Source organism: Puma concolor, chromosome C2 (genome assembly GCF_028749965.1).
Source record: "Puma concolor isolate L17-30 chromosome C2, mPumCon1.1.hap2, whole genome shotgun sequence".
Classification (NCBI taxonomy): Eukaryota; Metazoa; Chordata; class Mammalia; order Carnivora; family Felidae; genus Puma; species Puma concolor.
Genome location: NC_141675.1, coordinates 83606718 through 83624253, shown reverse-complemented (window position 1 = coordinate 83624253; position 17536 = coordinate 83606718). Strand labels below are relative to the sequence as shown.

At 42.7% G+C, this 17536-nt stretch overlaps 1 protein-coding gene across 4 annotated transcripts in view; it reads left to right on the top strand.

The window, feature by feature from the left end:
• Positions 1 to 17536, top strand: part of FGF12 (fibroblast growth factor 12) — a 564772-nt gene that overhangs the window by 284797 nt on the left and 262439 nt on the right. Inside the window, exon 1 of one of the 4 annotated variants that reach the window (XM_025913132.2) lies at positions 13195 to 14743. The exons of the other annotated variants lie outside the window; for them this stretch is intronic. Coding sequence (XP_025768917.1) covers positions 14545 to 14743 — 199 coding nt within the window. The 5' untranslated portion in view covers positions 13195 to 14544. Of the gene's footprint in view, positions 1 to 13194; positions 14744 to 17536 lie in introns of those variants that run through there. 4 annotated transcript variants of the gene reach the window in all.

Below are 17536 nucleotides of genomic sequence, written 5' to 3'. Positions count from 1 at the left end.
TATCTTTAGCTATTTAGAAGAAGAAAGCATGGGCCTGCTTCCAACCTTTCCTACTTGAGAGCATTTTTCATATCACGCTTGCCTGCCAAGTACCTCTTTCCTTTTCCTATGGGACAATAAAGAAGAACTGCCATAACCAGCACCATCACCAGTAAGTCACCCCTTCCTTCTCCCTCACCACCGCCAGCACCACATATCTGGGAGGGGACCGATCTGTTAGTAAGAGGCTGGATCCAGACTTTCTGTGTTCAAATCCTGGCCATTCTCTTTACTGGTGGTATAACCTTAGCTGAGTTGCTTAACTTTTTTTGTTCCTCTGTTTCCTTGTTGCTAATAGTAATACCCATATCGTGGGGTTGTTATGAAATTAAGTAATTGATCCATATAAAATGCTTAGACTTAGCACTCAAAAAGTATTTGCTTTCATTATCATTGCCTTTATCCAGAGTTATAGAGAGGTGCTTTGTGGTAAAAGATAACTGGTCAGATTTAGTTCTTCTGGAGACTGAGCATGGTTGAGGGATGAAGGATAGCCAATCACTCTTTTTATTTTAGTTAACCACCCTGAAGTTACTTAGGAAGATAAAGGGAATATCCTAGTTTGCTTCTTATGATTAATATGATGTGGTGAGCATTATAATTAGAGCCACAGAATTTTAGAGAGAGAAGGGAACTCAATAATCAGCTTGTTAATCTCATTCTAAGAATGGGAAAATAGGTACATAGAGAGGAGGAATAATTTGTTCAAGGTTCCATATTGAGTAAACAGCATGAGAATGAGATTTCAGGTCAGACTAGGAGTAAGCCTATTAGAACATACTGCTTCTGTTGACTCTCATCACTGTAGAATTCTCTTTCTTTTTTTTTTTTTCTGAATGATTACAAATGTGCTTATTAAAAGCCATCTAAAATTTCTGGATCTATATAGACATGGCATACTAGGAAGAAAAAAAAAAAACAACCTATGAAGTCCAACTGTGATGAAAATAGCTTTATTTTGTTTTGTGCCATCCTCACAAGTAACAGAACACTTCATCATTTCTCATTATTCCTCCACTTCCACCCACTCAGAGACAGAGGGACCAAGTTTGAACCCAAATTGGGAGAATTTGGCAGCTTCAGAGAGTATCATTGGATTGGGGTCATTTATTATCATGACAGTCTTTGCTACAGGTACTAGTATACTTTTCTTTTCAAGTAAGTGGTCACATTGAAAATACCTGGTACTTTAGATTATATACTATTTTTCTTGTTGCTTAGAATCCCTAAAATTAAATGTCACTCCTGGTTCCAGGTCCCTTCCAAAAGTAATCTTCCATTAGAAGATTCAAAACATGATGATCATCTGCTGTTCTTTTTAAAATTTCTCATCTTAAGATGAGTACACTGATATACAGAGGTTAAACGACCTTTCTGTGGTCACATAACTCTCTTCTCAAAAATGTCACCTAGCAGGACTCATGCTTACTCCCAAATTTTGAAGATAATACTGTATGTGCAGTAAGTTAAAAATTGCCAAATCAGGCAACAAGATGGCTGCCTTTCAAAATCCCTAACGTCACATATATGACAACTGTCGATCCACCATCTCCCATCTCTCCATCTTCCTTCTTGTGTTTTGGAACATTGAATTGAGAAATCATTTTGTAAGAATTTTTCTCAGTTTATACTAAGTTTTCTCAAATTAGTTTTGAGTTTTCCAGAGTTGTGATTCTCCTTTTTCTTTCTAAAAAATGAAATCAAAGATACTATATTAAAAGCTGTGAATGTGTACATAGATTTAAATATGTCTTTCTTTCCACCATAAATTGAATCTTCAGATTTTTCTATGATTACTGATAGTAGAAATGGTAGATCTTGTAGCAGGCAATGGCAACAGGAGGCCAGTGTAACTATTTGCTTTCCATATTCTTCATTATGAGCCTAACAGTTTACCCACAAAAGACCTTCTGTGCAGGGAACCTTACTAGAGTTCCTAATACTATTCTTTGCCTCCTGATCATTTCCCTTTGGCTCTCTGTTCACCTTTAAGCTATTAGCTTTTGGTTCCTTTAAAGTCTCTTGACTCAAATGGGATCTTTCCTACACAGGAATCCAGAAGGACCGGTGACCATCCACTATCATTTTGACTAACACTGTAGGGGCTTTGACACTAACCTTTCCTGGGAAGCTTTCCTCACCTGCATTTTAATAGGTTCATGTTTTTGTTTCCTCACTGTAGAACACTATACCTCATTGGAACATGATCATTTAACCTCTCAAGTGTTCATCAAGAAGCACCCCCCTTCATCGGCTATGTCCTATTAACATCATATAAAAGAAATGTTAGCCCTATGCTTTCTTCATATGGCTATCTTGATATTCTTTCCCTGTTTCCTTGAATCTTACATTGCTCCTTTCTCCATTCTACCATCATTTTTTTTTTCACTAGCAATCAGTGTTACCATTCATTCATCCTTACCTTTTCACTTTCTTAAAAGAAAGATTTGCCAAGTTTTGCCTTGGATGCAGCCTGTAGTGGTTTTGGTTCATTCTCTACCCCAGCAATACCAACTGTAACCATTTTATAGAAAGTGCATCTCAGCTCTTGAGCCCTCCTCCTGTGGTATTGCTCTTGACTTGAATGCCTCTGATGATGGGAAGCTCACGTCCCCATTTTGTGAAGCCATCTGTTTCAGGGCTGGTCTGCACTTTTTTATATACAACTGCTTAACTGAATCCAAGTTTGCCTCTGGATGCACAGGATACCTCTTTCTTTTTTTCCAAGAACTCTTTTAGATGCTTGAAGATAGACATCATTTTCCTCATCTTTTCTTTCCCTGGCTCTCGTTATTAAACTAGTGCTTCAAATGAGGCCATGAACATCAGGAAACAAATAGTCTGGATGCCTCTGACTTAGATTCTTAGTGGCCTTATTTCATGGGTTATCTTAACTTTTTTTAACACTTCAAGAATATAAATGGTTTCCTTATTAATTCATAGTGTGGATTCTTCATCTAAAAACAGTCATGAAGGGAGCCTTGGATTTGGAGTCAGCTAAACTCGATTTCGATTCTTGACTGGACCCATACTTCAGACAATTATTTAACCTTTTTGACCTTTAGTGTTCTCATCATACATGTGGATAATAATGTTGACCTTACAGGATTACCATGAGGATTAAGTAATATAACCTGTATTGAGCCCAGCACTGTGCCTGGTGCATTACAGATGCCTGATAAATTTTAGTTTCCCTTCTCTTTCCTATACTGTTCTTCCTTTCCTTCAAATATTTTTAATCTATACCTTGAACATAGTTTTCAGTTGATATTTTTGGAGGGTTCAAACTAAAAGGCATAAGATTTGCCTGAAATTAATAAGGACTCTGTAAGGAAAACCTAATGATTGCTAGACTAAATGAAAAGACTTTATCAAAGGCCAGTGTATAATAGAGGAAATCACAACATGAAGAGTAATTTGCAACTAACATCCAGATAACTTGATATGATTCACTGTCTGGAGCCCACAGCTCCAGACCAGTATTTAGGAGCCCCTGTGAGATTGTATTCCTGTATGGCCTGATTCTATTTGGTAGGACATCTCTTCTTTTGAGAGTCAGAACAACCTTAAGCCTGGATGGATTTCTCAAAATCCAGGGACAGGAGAAAAAGGCATACCTTCTTCCTGGAGCTTTAAATGCAACTTCTTAGGCTCAGGGTTTTGTTTGTTTGTTTGTTTGTTGTTTTTTAATCTGATACCTGAAACTATGACTTTCTACTAACTTTGGAGAGTAACCCTTCCCCTCAGGAGAATGGTGTGGGTTTCCCCTAGGATTTTATCAAGATAACATCATCAGAAAACAGTAGTTCAATGTCTGTGCTATATATACAAAGGGTATAAGGGAAATATATTTCCAGAATAAGACCATGCGTTTTCTACTATAGTTATCAGACATTTGTTTCTTCTTCTTCTTCTTCTTCTTCTTCTTCTTCTTCTTCTTCTTCTTCTTCTTCTTCTTCTTATAGTTACTACTTAAATGATGCTATCAGAGACTCAAGACAATATCACTATTTTTTTTTTAATTTTTTTTTCAACGTTTATTTATTTTTGGGACAGAGAGAGACAGAGCATGAACGGGGGAGGGGCAGAGAGAGAGGGAGACATAGAATCGGAAACAGGCTCCAGGCTCCGAGCCATCAGCCCAGAGCCTGATGCGGGGCTCGAACTCACGGACCGCGAGATCGTGACCTGGTTGAAGTCGGACGCTTAACCGACTGTGCCACCCAGGCGCCCCGACAATATCACTATTAATAAAAGTATCCCTCAGGTTTTCTCTAAGGTAAAATTTGAGACTATTTTTATTTATCCTGAACATTTATTATTTTCAAGTTAAAATTATATCAGCACGCAATCTCCTCTAGTCAAAGTACTAGCTCCTTACTAGAACAGAAAATGTAAATCATGATTCCCTCTCCCAAATTCTATTTCTATTTTTTTAAAAAAAATGTTTATTTATTTTCAGAGAGAGGAAAGGAGAAAGAGCAGGTGCGCAAGCATGCACAAATGCAGTGAGGGGCAGAGAGAGAGGGAGAGAGAGAATCCCAAGCAGGCTCTGCACTGAGCACAGAGCCTGGTGCAGGGCTAGACAGCATGAGCCTGTGAGATTGTGACCTGAGCCAAGATCATGACCTGAACGAAGATCAAGAGTCGGGCGCTTAACCAACTGAGCTACCCAGGTGCACCCCAAATTCTGTTTCTAATCTATATAGAATATACTTGGAATATTTTTGAATAATGAAGTCCAGTTATTTTAGCATGAAGTCAACATTCAGTCCCTGACGTTTGTCCTCAGCAAATGATAAATGCATCCAGTTACTTGTCTTTTAAAGGCCAGTTATGGCTATTTCCTTGTCTTGTCTCTTTTTAGAGATGAGAGAAAGAACTGTCAAAATGAGAAAGGAAGGAATCTGTTTTCCTTTATTGCATTCTTAGCATATTCAATTAACCAGAGACAGCATTCTAACTTACTTTTAAAGAAGTCTTTTTTCTTATGGTTTCTAGCTGATTGCAATATTTATAAATTATCTAGAATAGGTAATGACTGCTAATGACCTCATGAGATCTCTTGTATCTAACACTAGAATTTGAATACCAGTATCCTGTCCAAAACATTACAAAAATATTGCTCCTTCTTGTTTTAAATACTGTTTAAAAAATCCTTAGACAATAATCTTATCCTTTTCTATGTAGCTTAATACTGAAATGAATATTTACATCTATCTATCTATCTATCTATCTATCTATCTATCTATCATCTATCAATACTGGCTTACATTTCATGGACACACAGTCATGTATACCAGTGGCCCCTTGATTTTATGTTGCATATGCTGGAGCAGTGTGAAAAATTAGGCACAGGGGATAGTTTTATGTGAAAAATATTTTTAAGTGAATGACTAAGAATTTTACTAAATTCTTTCATTTACTACTCTGGAATTCTTGAACATTTTCTTGTTTGCCTTCCCAGTATTCTGAAAGGAAGCTTGCTAAATATTTTTTAATTTTTTGAGCAATTTTTCTTATCCGAAAATGTGAATTTAGAAAATTTTGATGAAAGATGCTGTCTTTTCATCCATCCTTCCATCTACTCATTGACTCATCCATTTAGTCACTCATTTATTCATTTGCTCATTCATATTTTTCTTAGTTTTAAAACTTAGTGCTATTTTTTCAACATATTTTAACTAATCTAGGTCCTACTTAATAGTCATATTATAGGCAAATAAACTTAGGTTTAGGCAGGCTAAGTAACCTCATGCAAAGACAAATTCTTTACTCTAAATTACATACTCTTTCTACTTTACATTTTATTTTTAGAGAATTCTAAAAACTTAGGACAGGAAATGACCTTACTGGTCACCTTGTCCAAACTCTCATTTGATCCCCTGACAGTTTTCCCTAACCACTGTGTATATTTCAGTTATTTCCAATAAAATCGTACTCAATATCAAACACCCATGAGCACAGGACCAATGGGATGTTTCACTAATCATTATTTCAGAGCACCCAGGGCTAAGTGCATACAGTGGACAAAAATATGAATTTGGTACAATTTTCATAATACAGTTTGAGTGTCAGTCATGTGCTGAGTGCTATATGTGACTGCTACTTCAACAAGATCCATTCCTTGAAATTTTTGGATCTAAAATTAGAAATGAGAGCAACTAGGATGGTCCATGAAGACAGCCGCTCAGTAAAGATGGCTGGCTGACAGCATGGATATTAAGATTATCAAGCCATTTTAGGATAATTTTGATCATATTCTGAGAGTTTAAAAGTTGACTACTTATTTTACCTGATGTCTATGGTCTCTTTTTTCTTTCTTATTATATTCCTTCTTTTCTGTGAGTGAGTGAGTGTGTGTGTGTGTGTGTGTGCATGTGAAAGAGACAGAGAGAAAGGGAGAGAGAGAGAGAGACACAAAATGAGACAAAATGAGACCAAATGAGACAAAATGAGAGAAGGAGAACAGAACGAAAACTATAGACCTAATTATGGGGGATGGGAGTTGCTCAGCACAGGAATCTAGGTACCATGTTCCCTCTTAGGCTATCAGATTTTAATAGATGGACTGAATTTAGGCAGATAACTGTAAAGGGTATTGATAAAGAAAAATGATCAACTTGGAAATGTGGAAGCTACCCCTGAGTTAGCTGAGTTTGTTTCTTAAGATAAGAATAAATGTTTTATTTTTTACTTAAGATGGATAGATGGATGATTAATTACTTCATTGATGAATTTATCCCAGAATTTATTGAGCATCTGCCATATACTAAATACTCTTTTAAGCAGTGGAGATAGGAAAGTAAGCAAAACAATCTCCCTCTCCTTATGGGTTTTATATTCTAATGGGATCTTCTAGCTACATTTCTTTCTAGAAGGAAGAGGTATCACTGGATCAGTGGCAGTGGAAATTAAGAAGGGGCTAAAACAATGATGAGTCAATGGAAGCAGGCTTTCTAACATCCTCAATCCAGCTAGGAAGGAAAATAACCAAGTGCCAACCATGAGGTTCAAGCCAAACTAATGAATACTTTTTAGGAATAAGAATGGAAGGAAAGTAAATTTATCCTTTTATAAATTTCTCCAATTCCTATTTTTATTTAGTTTTCCTGGAGTTTCTTACGAAGCTCAACTTGAATTACTGAACAAAGGAGGAGGTCACACTCTCAGACTGAAGGGTATCCTTTCATGGCCAAGGGAGGGAACATCACCGCACCCCCCCCCCTCGCCTTAGCTCCCCAGGCCAGAGAGAAATACAAGCTGTGGAAAGAGAAGATTTGGGACACTTGAGTCCTTTCCCTTGCAATATTGAATGATCTCTTGAAGGTCATTTATGAGATGTGAAACCCTGCTAGTGAGTACTAGAGATTGATGGATGAAAGGACATTTAACATTCCCATTTTTTTTCTGTGATCTTAGTTAGGACATGAGAGACACTGAGATCAGAAGGCCTAGATTAAACTCCTAGATCTTCACTCATCTGTTGCGTGACCTTGGGGGAATTTCATCACTTATTTGAGTCTTAGTTTGTCTGTAAAACTGGGTTATTATTATCACCTTAACTCTTTGCTGAAAGTTATTGGGAGTCTCACTGAGATAATACATAGGAAGATGATTTCTAAACAGTAAAAGACTATCAAAATGCAAAGGATATTCACATTCTTGTTTTGTTAATTTTATTACATGATTATAATTATGCATGGTATCATGTTTTTATTGACATCCAGTACAACACAGAGGATAAAAGGGAAGTTCTGGAAATAAATTTCATGGGTTGCACTTGAACTTTACCAGATCTTAACTGGGTGACCTTGATTAAGCAACCGAACCTCTTTATGCCCCAGATACTTCGTTTATAAAATGAGGATAAAGACAGAACCTACCTCATAGAGTTGTTATAAGGATCCAATGTGTCAATATTTGCAGTGCACTTAGAACTGTGCAGGGTGCTTAGCATTCGTTCATATTAGTTGTATCTTATATTTCTTATCAAAACAGACATTCTTCAAAACACTGACAGTTTCTCTACTTGGGCAATAAGGATACCACTCTTACTCTATATTATAGAGAACAGTTAAATCGATTGTCTTTCATATTTTGAGAAATGACCAAAACCAGACAAACATATAACATGTAGAAATTCGATTGAACTATTGAATAAAGAACCACAAATAAATTTGATGTGTACAGGAATTCGCACGTTCTTAGAAAATAATTGTTTATATTGCAACCTATCTTTACCAATATCTGACAGAGAAAAGCAAAAGGAAATGGAAGTACAGCTACCTCATGGGATAAAATTCAGGGAGAAATTCTTCTGCCCATCAAGCTTGCTGTGTCAGAGCCCAGTGAGCTCATATTCACCAAGCTTTGAGTCAGGGGCCTGATCTCAGAGCAGAATGATGTATGAGCAGAGTTACATTCCTTTGTGTTCCTAACAGACAAGGACATTGACAATATTCCACTAATGAAAATTTTGTTTGCCATTACAATGTCAAGGTTAATCATTCATTTCAAGTAGATCCAGGCTTTGTTAAATACATTATGTCCAGGAGTGAATGATGATGTGTATGAATCACAGGGTATGTTTTTCTGTTTTGGGAAGTCTGGGTTTTAGGGCAGGGACTTGATTTAAATGGATATTTTAATGACAGCATGCTCATTCTAATACTTTACATTATTATCACATCCTTGAGCCTTGTGGCGGCCCACTTAGATAGATACTGCTAGTGTCATGGTCACTGACCTGTTTTGCAGATGTGGTTGAGAGAGATTGAATAACTTGGCTAGTAGTATCCAGCTAATAGGTGATTAAGAGTCAAATATGATCATGATCACATGTATTGTAAGCTTGTTGAGGACAGGGAGAATGTAGAGGGGTACAGGGTTCCCCTTGGTAACTGAAACAGAGCCTTGATGATACTCTGTGCTCAGACAAGTTTTCAAGTGAATGACTGCGATAGTCCTAACAGTTTGATATGGGAATTTGAAGGCTTGGCCTGTGAATAAGAGAAAGCTTTCTTTTTTTTTTTTTTTTTTAATTTTTTTTTTTTTAATTTTTTTTTCAACGTTTTTTATTTATTTTTGGGACAGAGAGAGACAGAGCATGAACGGGGGAGGGGCAGAGAGAGAGGGAGACACAGAATCGGAAACAGGCTCCAGGCTCCGAGCCATCAGCCCAGAGCCTGACGCGGGGCTCGAACTCACGGACCGCGGGATCGTGACCTGGCTGAAGTCGGACGCTTAACCGACTGCGCCACCCAGGCGCCCCAAGAGAAAGCTTTCTTAATGTTCTGTGTTTTTTTTCCTTTTAAAACATGGAGATGATTAAGACTGTCCATGTTTTATTTGCTTGAGTGGAGATCAGAAGTATAAATACAACTCTATAATTATTCTTTCCATTTAGATTGGCAACTTTCTCCAAAGTAATTAAAACTTCTTCCACCTATGATGTCATCAGAATTGTAAAGGGAAATTCTCCAGTTGTTCAAAGAAAGATAGCATAATATCAAGGTATTGATATCTCTGAGATATTGCCCTCTAAAAAATCTGATTGTTTTGCCTAAATCATCAGTAGACTGATTAAATCTCATTCCTGCCACCCAAATACTTCCTTCCATGGAGGAAGATTTCTGACATTTCGTGGCCCAGCTAGGAAAGTTATGAATTTCTAGATATCAAAAAACTAACTTAAGTATTGCTTCTGGGCTAAACCGCTGTATACCTTGGTCCTAGATATCTTCTCAAAGGTCCCCATACTTATGTCTTCCTCTCATTGGGGAAATGGAGTAAATAAAGTAAACAATGTTCGGGATGACTTATAGGGCTAAGCAGCTAAAAAAGCACTTTGACAACAGCTGCAGAACTGCAAGAAGAAAAGTAGAGTCTTTGTTGTTTAATGGACTCGAAAACACCATATTCTTTTAATAGAGATCTAAGACAGGAATAGTGTCACTCTCAGAGAGCTCACATGTGTTGTTTTTATTTTGTTCCTTAAATGCCTGACTTGATGCTGGTATGTCAGGACAAAGAAGAGAACTTCAAACAAGTGTTGTCTGCTTTTTCATCTCTTGCCAATCACCCTCTTCTATCCTGTACTACTACATTGTTTACCTTCTGCATCAAAGCATCCTAATTTCTCATAAACTTACAGAAAAAAAAAAAAAACCCAACATTACTCAATGATTAGAGAACACACATCCTCATCCCTGGCTTTTGGGTGGGGGAGGGTAGCACAGGACTGCAATCCTAGAGAGAGTACTAGATTTGGAGAGTTTTTTTTTAATTTTTAATATTTATTTATTTTTGAGAGACAGAGAGCAAGAGCAGGGGAGGGATAGAGAGAGAGAGAGGGGGAGACACAGAATCTGAAGCAGGCTCCAGGCTCTGAGCTGTCAGCACAGAGCCTCACATGGGGCTTGAACCCACAAGCCATGAGATCATGACCTGAGCTGAAGTCCGACACTCAACCAACTGAGCCACCCAGGCACCCCTAGATTTGGAGAGTCTGGAGTTGATTTCTTCCTTCTAGTATTACCTATACTGTGTGTGTGTGTGTGTGTGTGTGTGTGTGTGTGTGTGTGTGTATGTGAATAAAACTCTCAAACTTTGGCACATGAAAAATTTGTTAAAAACTCAATTCCTGGCCTCTACTCAGAGATTTCTGCTTCATGTTCTGAGAAACCATCAGGGATCTGCATTTGAAAAAAGCATCTCAAAAGGATATCATGCATTTTCTTAAAAAAAAAATAAACAGTCATCATCTCTTTCACTCATTTGGCATTTTCCAGTTTTCAAAATGCTTGCGCACACATATTCAGTTCTGTGAGGTAGATGGGAATGATTATTCCCATTTTGAGGATAAGAAACTCCAAGTTTAGCTATGATTTCCTCAGGGCCTCACTATACACCCCTCTCTTTCCCATCTCCCTATAGTCCTCACCTAAGCTGACCTTTTCCTTTTTGGGTGCTGAGCTGCAGAAAGCAAGGAGCCCCCAAACAGCCAGTACTATCCGTGCCTGCCTTCTTCCAGAATGAGACAAATCTTCTGGTGGCCAAGGAAGGAAAATGATTTTATCTGTGAATTGTGAACATTTCCTTAATTGATGGTGTTACCAATGATTTTAAGAATTCCACTTATCCTATCCAGTTTTGAAAAATGTATTGAGTTCACTTTTGGAGAATAAGTGTGTGTGTGTGTGTGTGTGTGTGTGTGTGTGTGTGTGTGTGTTTCTCCTGTCTTGTTTTGTATTGTTAGAATCCCAAGTTCACTGTCCTTATTCATATGGAACTGCCACAGGGGATTGTGTTCTGTGTTGACAGCTGGGATTCCCGCCTCTCAGGGGGCCTTGTCTATTTGATCCTCTTCCTAGCTGTCTTCCCCATAAACTCCTCTGCCTGTGTTATTCCCAGCAGCAGCATGGAATATCCAGACTCCCAGACACAGCAGGGTTGTTTGACACAGTGCTCAGTCCTAAATAGCCTACAGGCCTCAATGCTTCTCATTGCCTAAGTGAATTTCTGTTAGGTTTGCACCCACATCTAGAGAGTTCTTGGGACCTGTCCTCTGGAACATTTTCAGTAGCTTCCAGGGCCTGCCTGTTCCTTGTCCTCTGTTAGGATGTTTTGAAGATGCACTTGTTTCTGTTGGAAATCTTCTGGCACTCCCCTTGGTGCTTAGTGGGCAGACTGAAGGGGAAGGATTAGGGATATTTGAAGATGAGTTGAAGAGAGATTGTAAGTAAAACTAATAGCCACCTCCAGACCTTAGCAAATCCGAAATCTTTCATGCTGTTATTTCATCTTGGGTGACAAGATCGTCTCTGCTGAGTTTTCTGTAACATCTATCTGTCCTCACAAGCATCCTGGAGACCTGACTGCTCTCCAAAGCTGGTTTTTGACTGCCCTTGTCCACAGTTGCCCTCTCACCCCTCCTGTATTCTCCTCTCTGTGCTTGCTGCTCACTTGATCCAACCTCATTTTTAAAGGATGGAACCTGCTTTGCAGCTTTCTGGATAGAACCAAGAAAACTGGGTTTCAAGGATGTAGAAGCACTTTATTCCAAAATGAGCTGAAGGTGGGGCCCAACATGAGGGCCCAAAAGGCCATTGTTACTTTGTCTGGTGTCCACTGCCCTCCCTCCTAAACAGAGAATTCTACGTGTTCCAGCTTATGGAAGAGAGGGTGTACTGCTTTCTCTCAGTTCCTCCTCCCCTAACCCCTTGTTTGTGTATTCAGGGTCCTTTAACGGGCCGGTGGTTGTGTTTTCTCTTGGGGGAGGGATGGGACAGAACAGACCGGAGCTGCAGTTCCTTCACTCTGCCTCTGAGAATTTCTCATCCAAACCTCAATCACGTAGGATTGCGTAGAGAGGAGAAAAGGGGAGAGACAGAAGACAGAGAAGGGGGAGAGGGGTGACGGGAGGGAGGAAGGAGAAGAGAGTCTGGGAGCAGAGGGCGCCTGGGAGGGGAGGAGGACCCGCGCGCGCCGCGCTTCCCCGTGCTCCGGGAGCCCGGCCCCCGGCCCGGCCCCACCGGGGCGTTCGCGAGCCCTCGGGCGGGTGGGCGAGCAGTGCAGGAGGTACTCCGGCAGCAGCCAGTTCTTCGTCCCACCCTCCGTCTCCGCGGCCGTGTCCCCGCCTGGAGTTTTCCTGCGGAGCTAGCGCTCCAGCAGAGCGAACCGGCTGGGCGGCGGCAGCGGCGGCGCCCGGGAGTCAGTGAGGCTCGGCGCGCCCCAAGCCTCAGCCCATGAATGGGACTCCGCCCTGAGCGCCCCCTCTGGGGCCTGGGGAGGCGGCGGCGCGGCGGCTGGGGGCGCCCCGCTAGCCCGCGGCTCTGAGCGGCCACCCGCGCAGCAAGTTGGGCGAGTTGGCGGCAGCCCGCACCTGCTCCCTGGCCCCGGCCCCAGAGTCTGCGTCCGGCCCCGGGGGCGCGCTCGACCGCCTCCCGCCGTCGCCCCGGACGGCCTAGGGGCCCCGCCTGTGCTCCCGGCGCCAGACCATGGTGGGCAGCTCCGGCCGGGAGCCGCAGCCGCTTCGAGCCGACATCGCCCGCAGCCAGCCCCCGCCCCGCCCGAGCCGACGCGCGGGGGTTCGCAGCGCGCCGGTCACTTCCTTCCTCGGCCGGGATGGGCTGCGCGGGAGCGAGTGATCGGCCTCGCGTCCGGCGGGTAATCCCCATCTGATCTGCTGCCTAGGAGCTGCGGACGGCCGGGACGCGCGAGCCTGGGGGGCCCGGGCACCGCGGCGATGACCTGATCCCGAGCCCGCCAGGGCGCCCCCCTCCTTCCCTCTTCCCTCGCTCCCTCTGAGCCTGTGCGGAGACCGGCTCGGTGCGGCGGCCCCGGGCGGACCATGGCGGGGAGCTCCAGTTAAGGCGTGTGGGCGCCGAGCTGGAGAGGACACCTTCGGCATCGCTGCCTTTTGAGGGGGCTTATTTAAACTACTGAGTCATTCCAGATTTAGGATTCCCTAAATAATCACCAACTGTGCCCGTCTTGTGCCAGAAAGCGAGCAGAAAGAGAAAGAGCGCCCGCTCTTGGGACCCCGCGCATCCCGGCGCTCGCCTCTCGCGGGTTTCTCCCCGAGGGGTGCCTGGCCCTCGAGGATCTCCCTCCCTCCGTCCCTCCCTCTATCCCCGTCCCTCCTTCCCTCCCCCTCCCTCGCCTCCCGCTCTCTTCGCAGCGCTGCTGGCGGGGAGTCGCGCGCGCCGCAGCTGGAAACAGCTGCCCCCGCCCCGCGCCCCTACCCCGACTCCGGCTCACGGCTCCCACTTCGCGCCTCTCGGAATTCCAGAACTCCGGCGGCCGGCCCCTGGAGAACCGCAGCCGGGCGCGATGCATTCCGTAGACCTCACCCAGCCGGGACGGACCTCCTAATCTCCAGAACTGCGGGCCGCAGGGAGTTAAATTGCTGCCTTCCTCTCCTTCTCTCTGGCGGTTGGTGGCTTGTTTTCTAAAGGAACGTTTTATTCACTTTTTAGTATTTTCTACCGGGGGCACGCTACCCGCCTCGGTCCAGACTCTGCTTTGTAAACGGGTTTTATATGTATGTATGTGTAGATATACTTTGGACACCTTACAACGCTTGCGCCTCTCCAACGGGGGCACGGCTTGTTGTTTTGGACATCCTTCTTCCCCTTCCATTTGGTACTCTGAACGCAGTGTGACCAAACTCCCCACGGCCCATCGGACGCGGATCGCCTTGGGGTGCAAGTTTGGGGTGCAAGAGTCTAGTTAACTGGAAGGCCTGGGACCGCCCCGCCCCCGCTGCCAGCGGTTGGGGAAGTTTACATCTGGATTCTCACACATTTTGTCGCCACTGCCCAGACTCTGACTAACCTTGTGGGCGTCGGGTTTTCGGTACTGCAGCCTCCTCAAATATTAGCACTGCCTCCCCGCGCCTGCCCTGTCCCTCCAGGCCGCCGAGGTCCTGCCCTCGCCCCGGTGGAGCGCGATCCCGAGGGCGCAGTGGAGCCCGGGGCCTGGGGCCCACGCTGAGCAGCTATGGCTGCGGCGATAGCCAGCTCCTTGATCCGGCAGAAGCGACAGGCGAGGGAGTCCAACAGCGACCGGGTGTCGGCCTCCAAGCGCCGCTCCAGCCCCAGCAAAGACGGGCGCTCCCTGTGCGAAAGGCACGTCCTCGGGGTATTCAGCAAAGTGCGCTTCTGCAGCGGCCGCAAGAGGCCCGTGAGGCGGAGACCAGGTCAGTAGAAGCCCAAGCAGTGGGCTCCCCAGAGCTGACACCCTACTACCCTCTTTGCAGAGCACCTGGGGGCACCCACGGAAGGGAACCAGGATCTTCCTGTGCCATTCTGGCCCCCCTGCTCCCCTAATTTCCAGACGTCTCTCTTTCAATCACCCTCTATCAGTTAATAGCTTCTTGTCCCATATTCAGGAAAACACTTTATATCTTGAAGAAACCACGGTTTGACTAGGAGGAAAGCTATATGTATGGATGCTCCTGGTCCCATATAGCCTGTCGAATTCTTGAGGGCAGCGACCATCTCATTCATTCATATTTCTCTCTCTCTCTCTCTCTCTCTCTCTCTCATCCATCCATGAATCCAGTGCTGACACTGCCTGCTGAGAACCTACATATAAATAAACCTTCTTCCCTATATCTCCCATAACATTTAGCATAGTTCTGGACACAGACACTTAGACACCAGATGAACTTAAATTTATTCTTTTTCTAACTCTTCCTCCAGCAACACATGATATTGCATCTTTCAGACATTCCAATCAGTTCTCACCTCCCCACTTTCCCATATGCCCTTTCACTTCCTTTTACACAGACCTTTTTCTTATTCTCTTCCTCCGGCTACTCTCCTAGTTTCCCAGGGTTCTACTCATTAACTTTCCTGCCCTATTGTGCCCACCCTTTGTACACTCACACTTTCTTTTGGGACATTAAGGAAATAACATAGTATCTGCAGTTTGGCCTAAGGTAGTGTGAAGAAAACTTTAGACTTATCAGAGATTTTCTTATTAAGGCCTTTCTGAAGTTGATTCCCTTTGTCCCTAAACTCAAATGGTTGGTCTTTGATGGATCTTTATTATCAAAGGGAAATTGGATACCTTGATTTTCCAGGTGCTTACTCCCAGCTTAAACCAGGCCAGTTTGAGACAACAAATGCAGAATTGCCCAGATCTGTGCTTCCACCAGACTTTGTGGATCCTCAGGGTGTGGCCCGCTCTGTCATTTGCAATCTGCAGATACTCTCCCCTTATTGTGGACAACTGAAAAAAATTGTGGTCTAGAACGAAAGCTTACTCTGTGATCAGTTGACTGGTTTAGGGTAGCATCTTTGCAACTCTGACGGTGATGTTTTCCTGGGTTCCAGAAATGAAACCCATGGGCTAGGGTCACGGGGGTGAGGAAGACATTTGGAAAGTCTGGACAGTGAGGCTCAGAATTAGTTTGGAAATTCAGGATTCAGTCTTGTGAAGATGCCATCTCGTTTTCATTTCTCCCATGGATTTGCATGGCATGATTCACTCCACAGTGGACTCCTTTTCTTATTCTGTGATATTGATAAAATAGTAAATTTCAGGAGTAAACAAAAAGATTGTGATCCTAAGGCGAGAGCTACTAAAATCTCTGTTGTTTTACGTACAATTAATATAGACTGTGAATGTCATAAACTGAAGATTTATATGAAAACAGAGTTCTATATTTATAGAGTATATAATTCATACTAGGGGAAAACAAAATCATTTGTATTGTGCAATGATTATTTGGGGGTTGTCTTCTCTGAGGGCTAATGTGGTCTACAAGGAAATTCAAGTCTCTGAATTCAATGTGACTCTTACAGTTCAGTCTTTGAAGTACATTCTCGTACTCTAGTTGGGATAAATGAATGATGCTTGTGAATAGATCCTACTCAGCCTCCTCAGTTCTAAACGAGGCAGTAAAAATGATAGGTGGATGATATTTGTGAATGGATAAGCTAAACTCACCTGATCCTTGTGGAAGTTGATTTGGAGATGAACAATTTGCATGGCTGAATTTTTACGTGGGGAAATTGCTTCCTGTGGCCCTTTCCTTGGCATCTCATTAGAAAATAGAATTTGAGGGAATTGCTGAGTTTATTGTTTTCTTCAGTGTTTATTTAATCCAGTTCTGTTTCTCATTTACTTAGTGTATGTCTTGGCAGAGAGGATCCTGGCTGGTGACTTCCTTTAGCTAAAGTCTCACAGTAATAATCTGGCAGAGAGATGACAGGCCCAGTTAAGACATGCCCAGTGCAAGGCCCACATGCATGTATCTGTACACCATGGACTTCAGTTTGGTCTGCAGCTTAGCTTAGAAGAATGGAGTGTGGGGTGTGGAAAAAGATTTGGAAAGATGATAGTGTGCTATTATCGTTACTAACAAAGCCAAATAATTAGTCTGTTGATTTGCTGTCAGCAACCATGATTCACATAGCATGGGATGAGCCTATTTATAGAGCGATAGCACCTTCCACATCTCAATTCCAGGGAGATTCTTTTACTGGATTAGGAGGGAGTTGCTAAACACCAAGAAGAAAAGCTATTTGAGGGAATATGTTTTATAAGCATTTGATGTTACCTTCACTTAATATTTGAGTTTTATTCTTCAAATCACTTGCCCTTCTAAGTCATATCCTTATGAAACTATAAACTGAGGCACAAATGGTAATCAAGAGGTGAAACGGAATAACTTGTCCTGATAAAGAATTCCTACTCTGAACTTCTGTCATTGAGACACATATTCCATTGACCAGACTTTCCAAAGGAATGAGGCTGAGGCAGTGAAACTATGTCACATGTTGGATGAGACAGGCCACGGTTGTATTTCTGATCTCAGGGCTGACATATTGAGTGTCTCTCACTTTCTTGTCTTAGTTCACCAAATTCTGACATGTATAAGGTTGAAAGTTTATAAACACAGTGGAAAACTGAAATTAAATAGCAAAGGTTTCAGATTTTAAAATCATGATATTTCCAGTTAAAACGAGAAGTCAAAGAACAG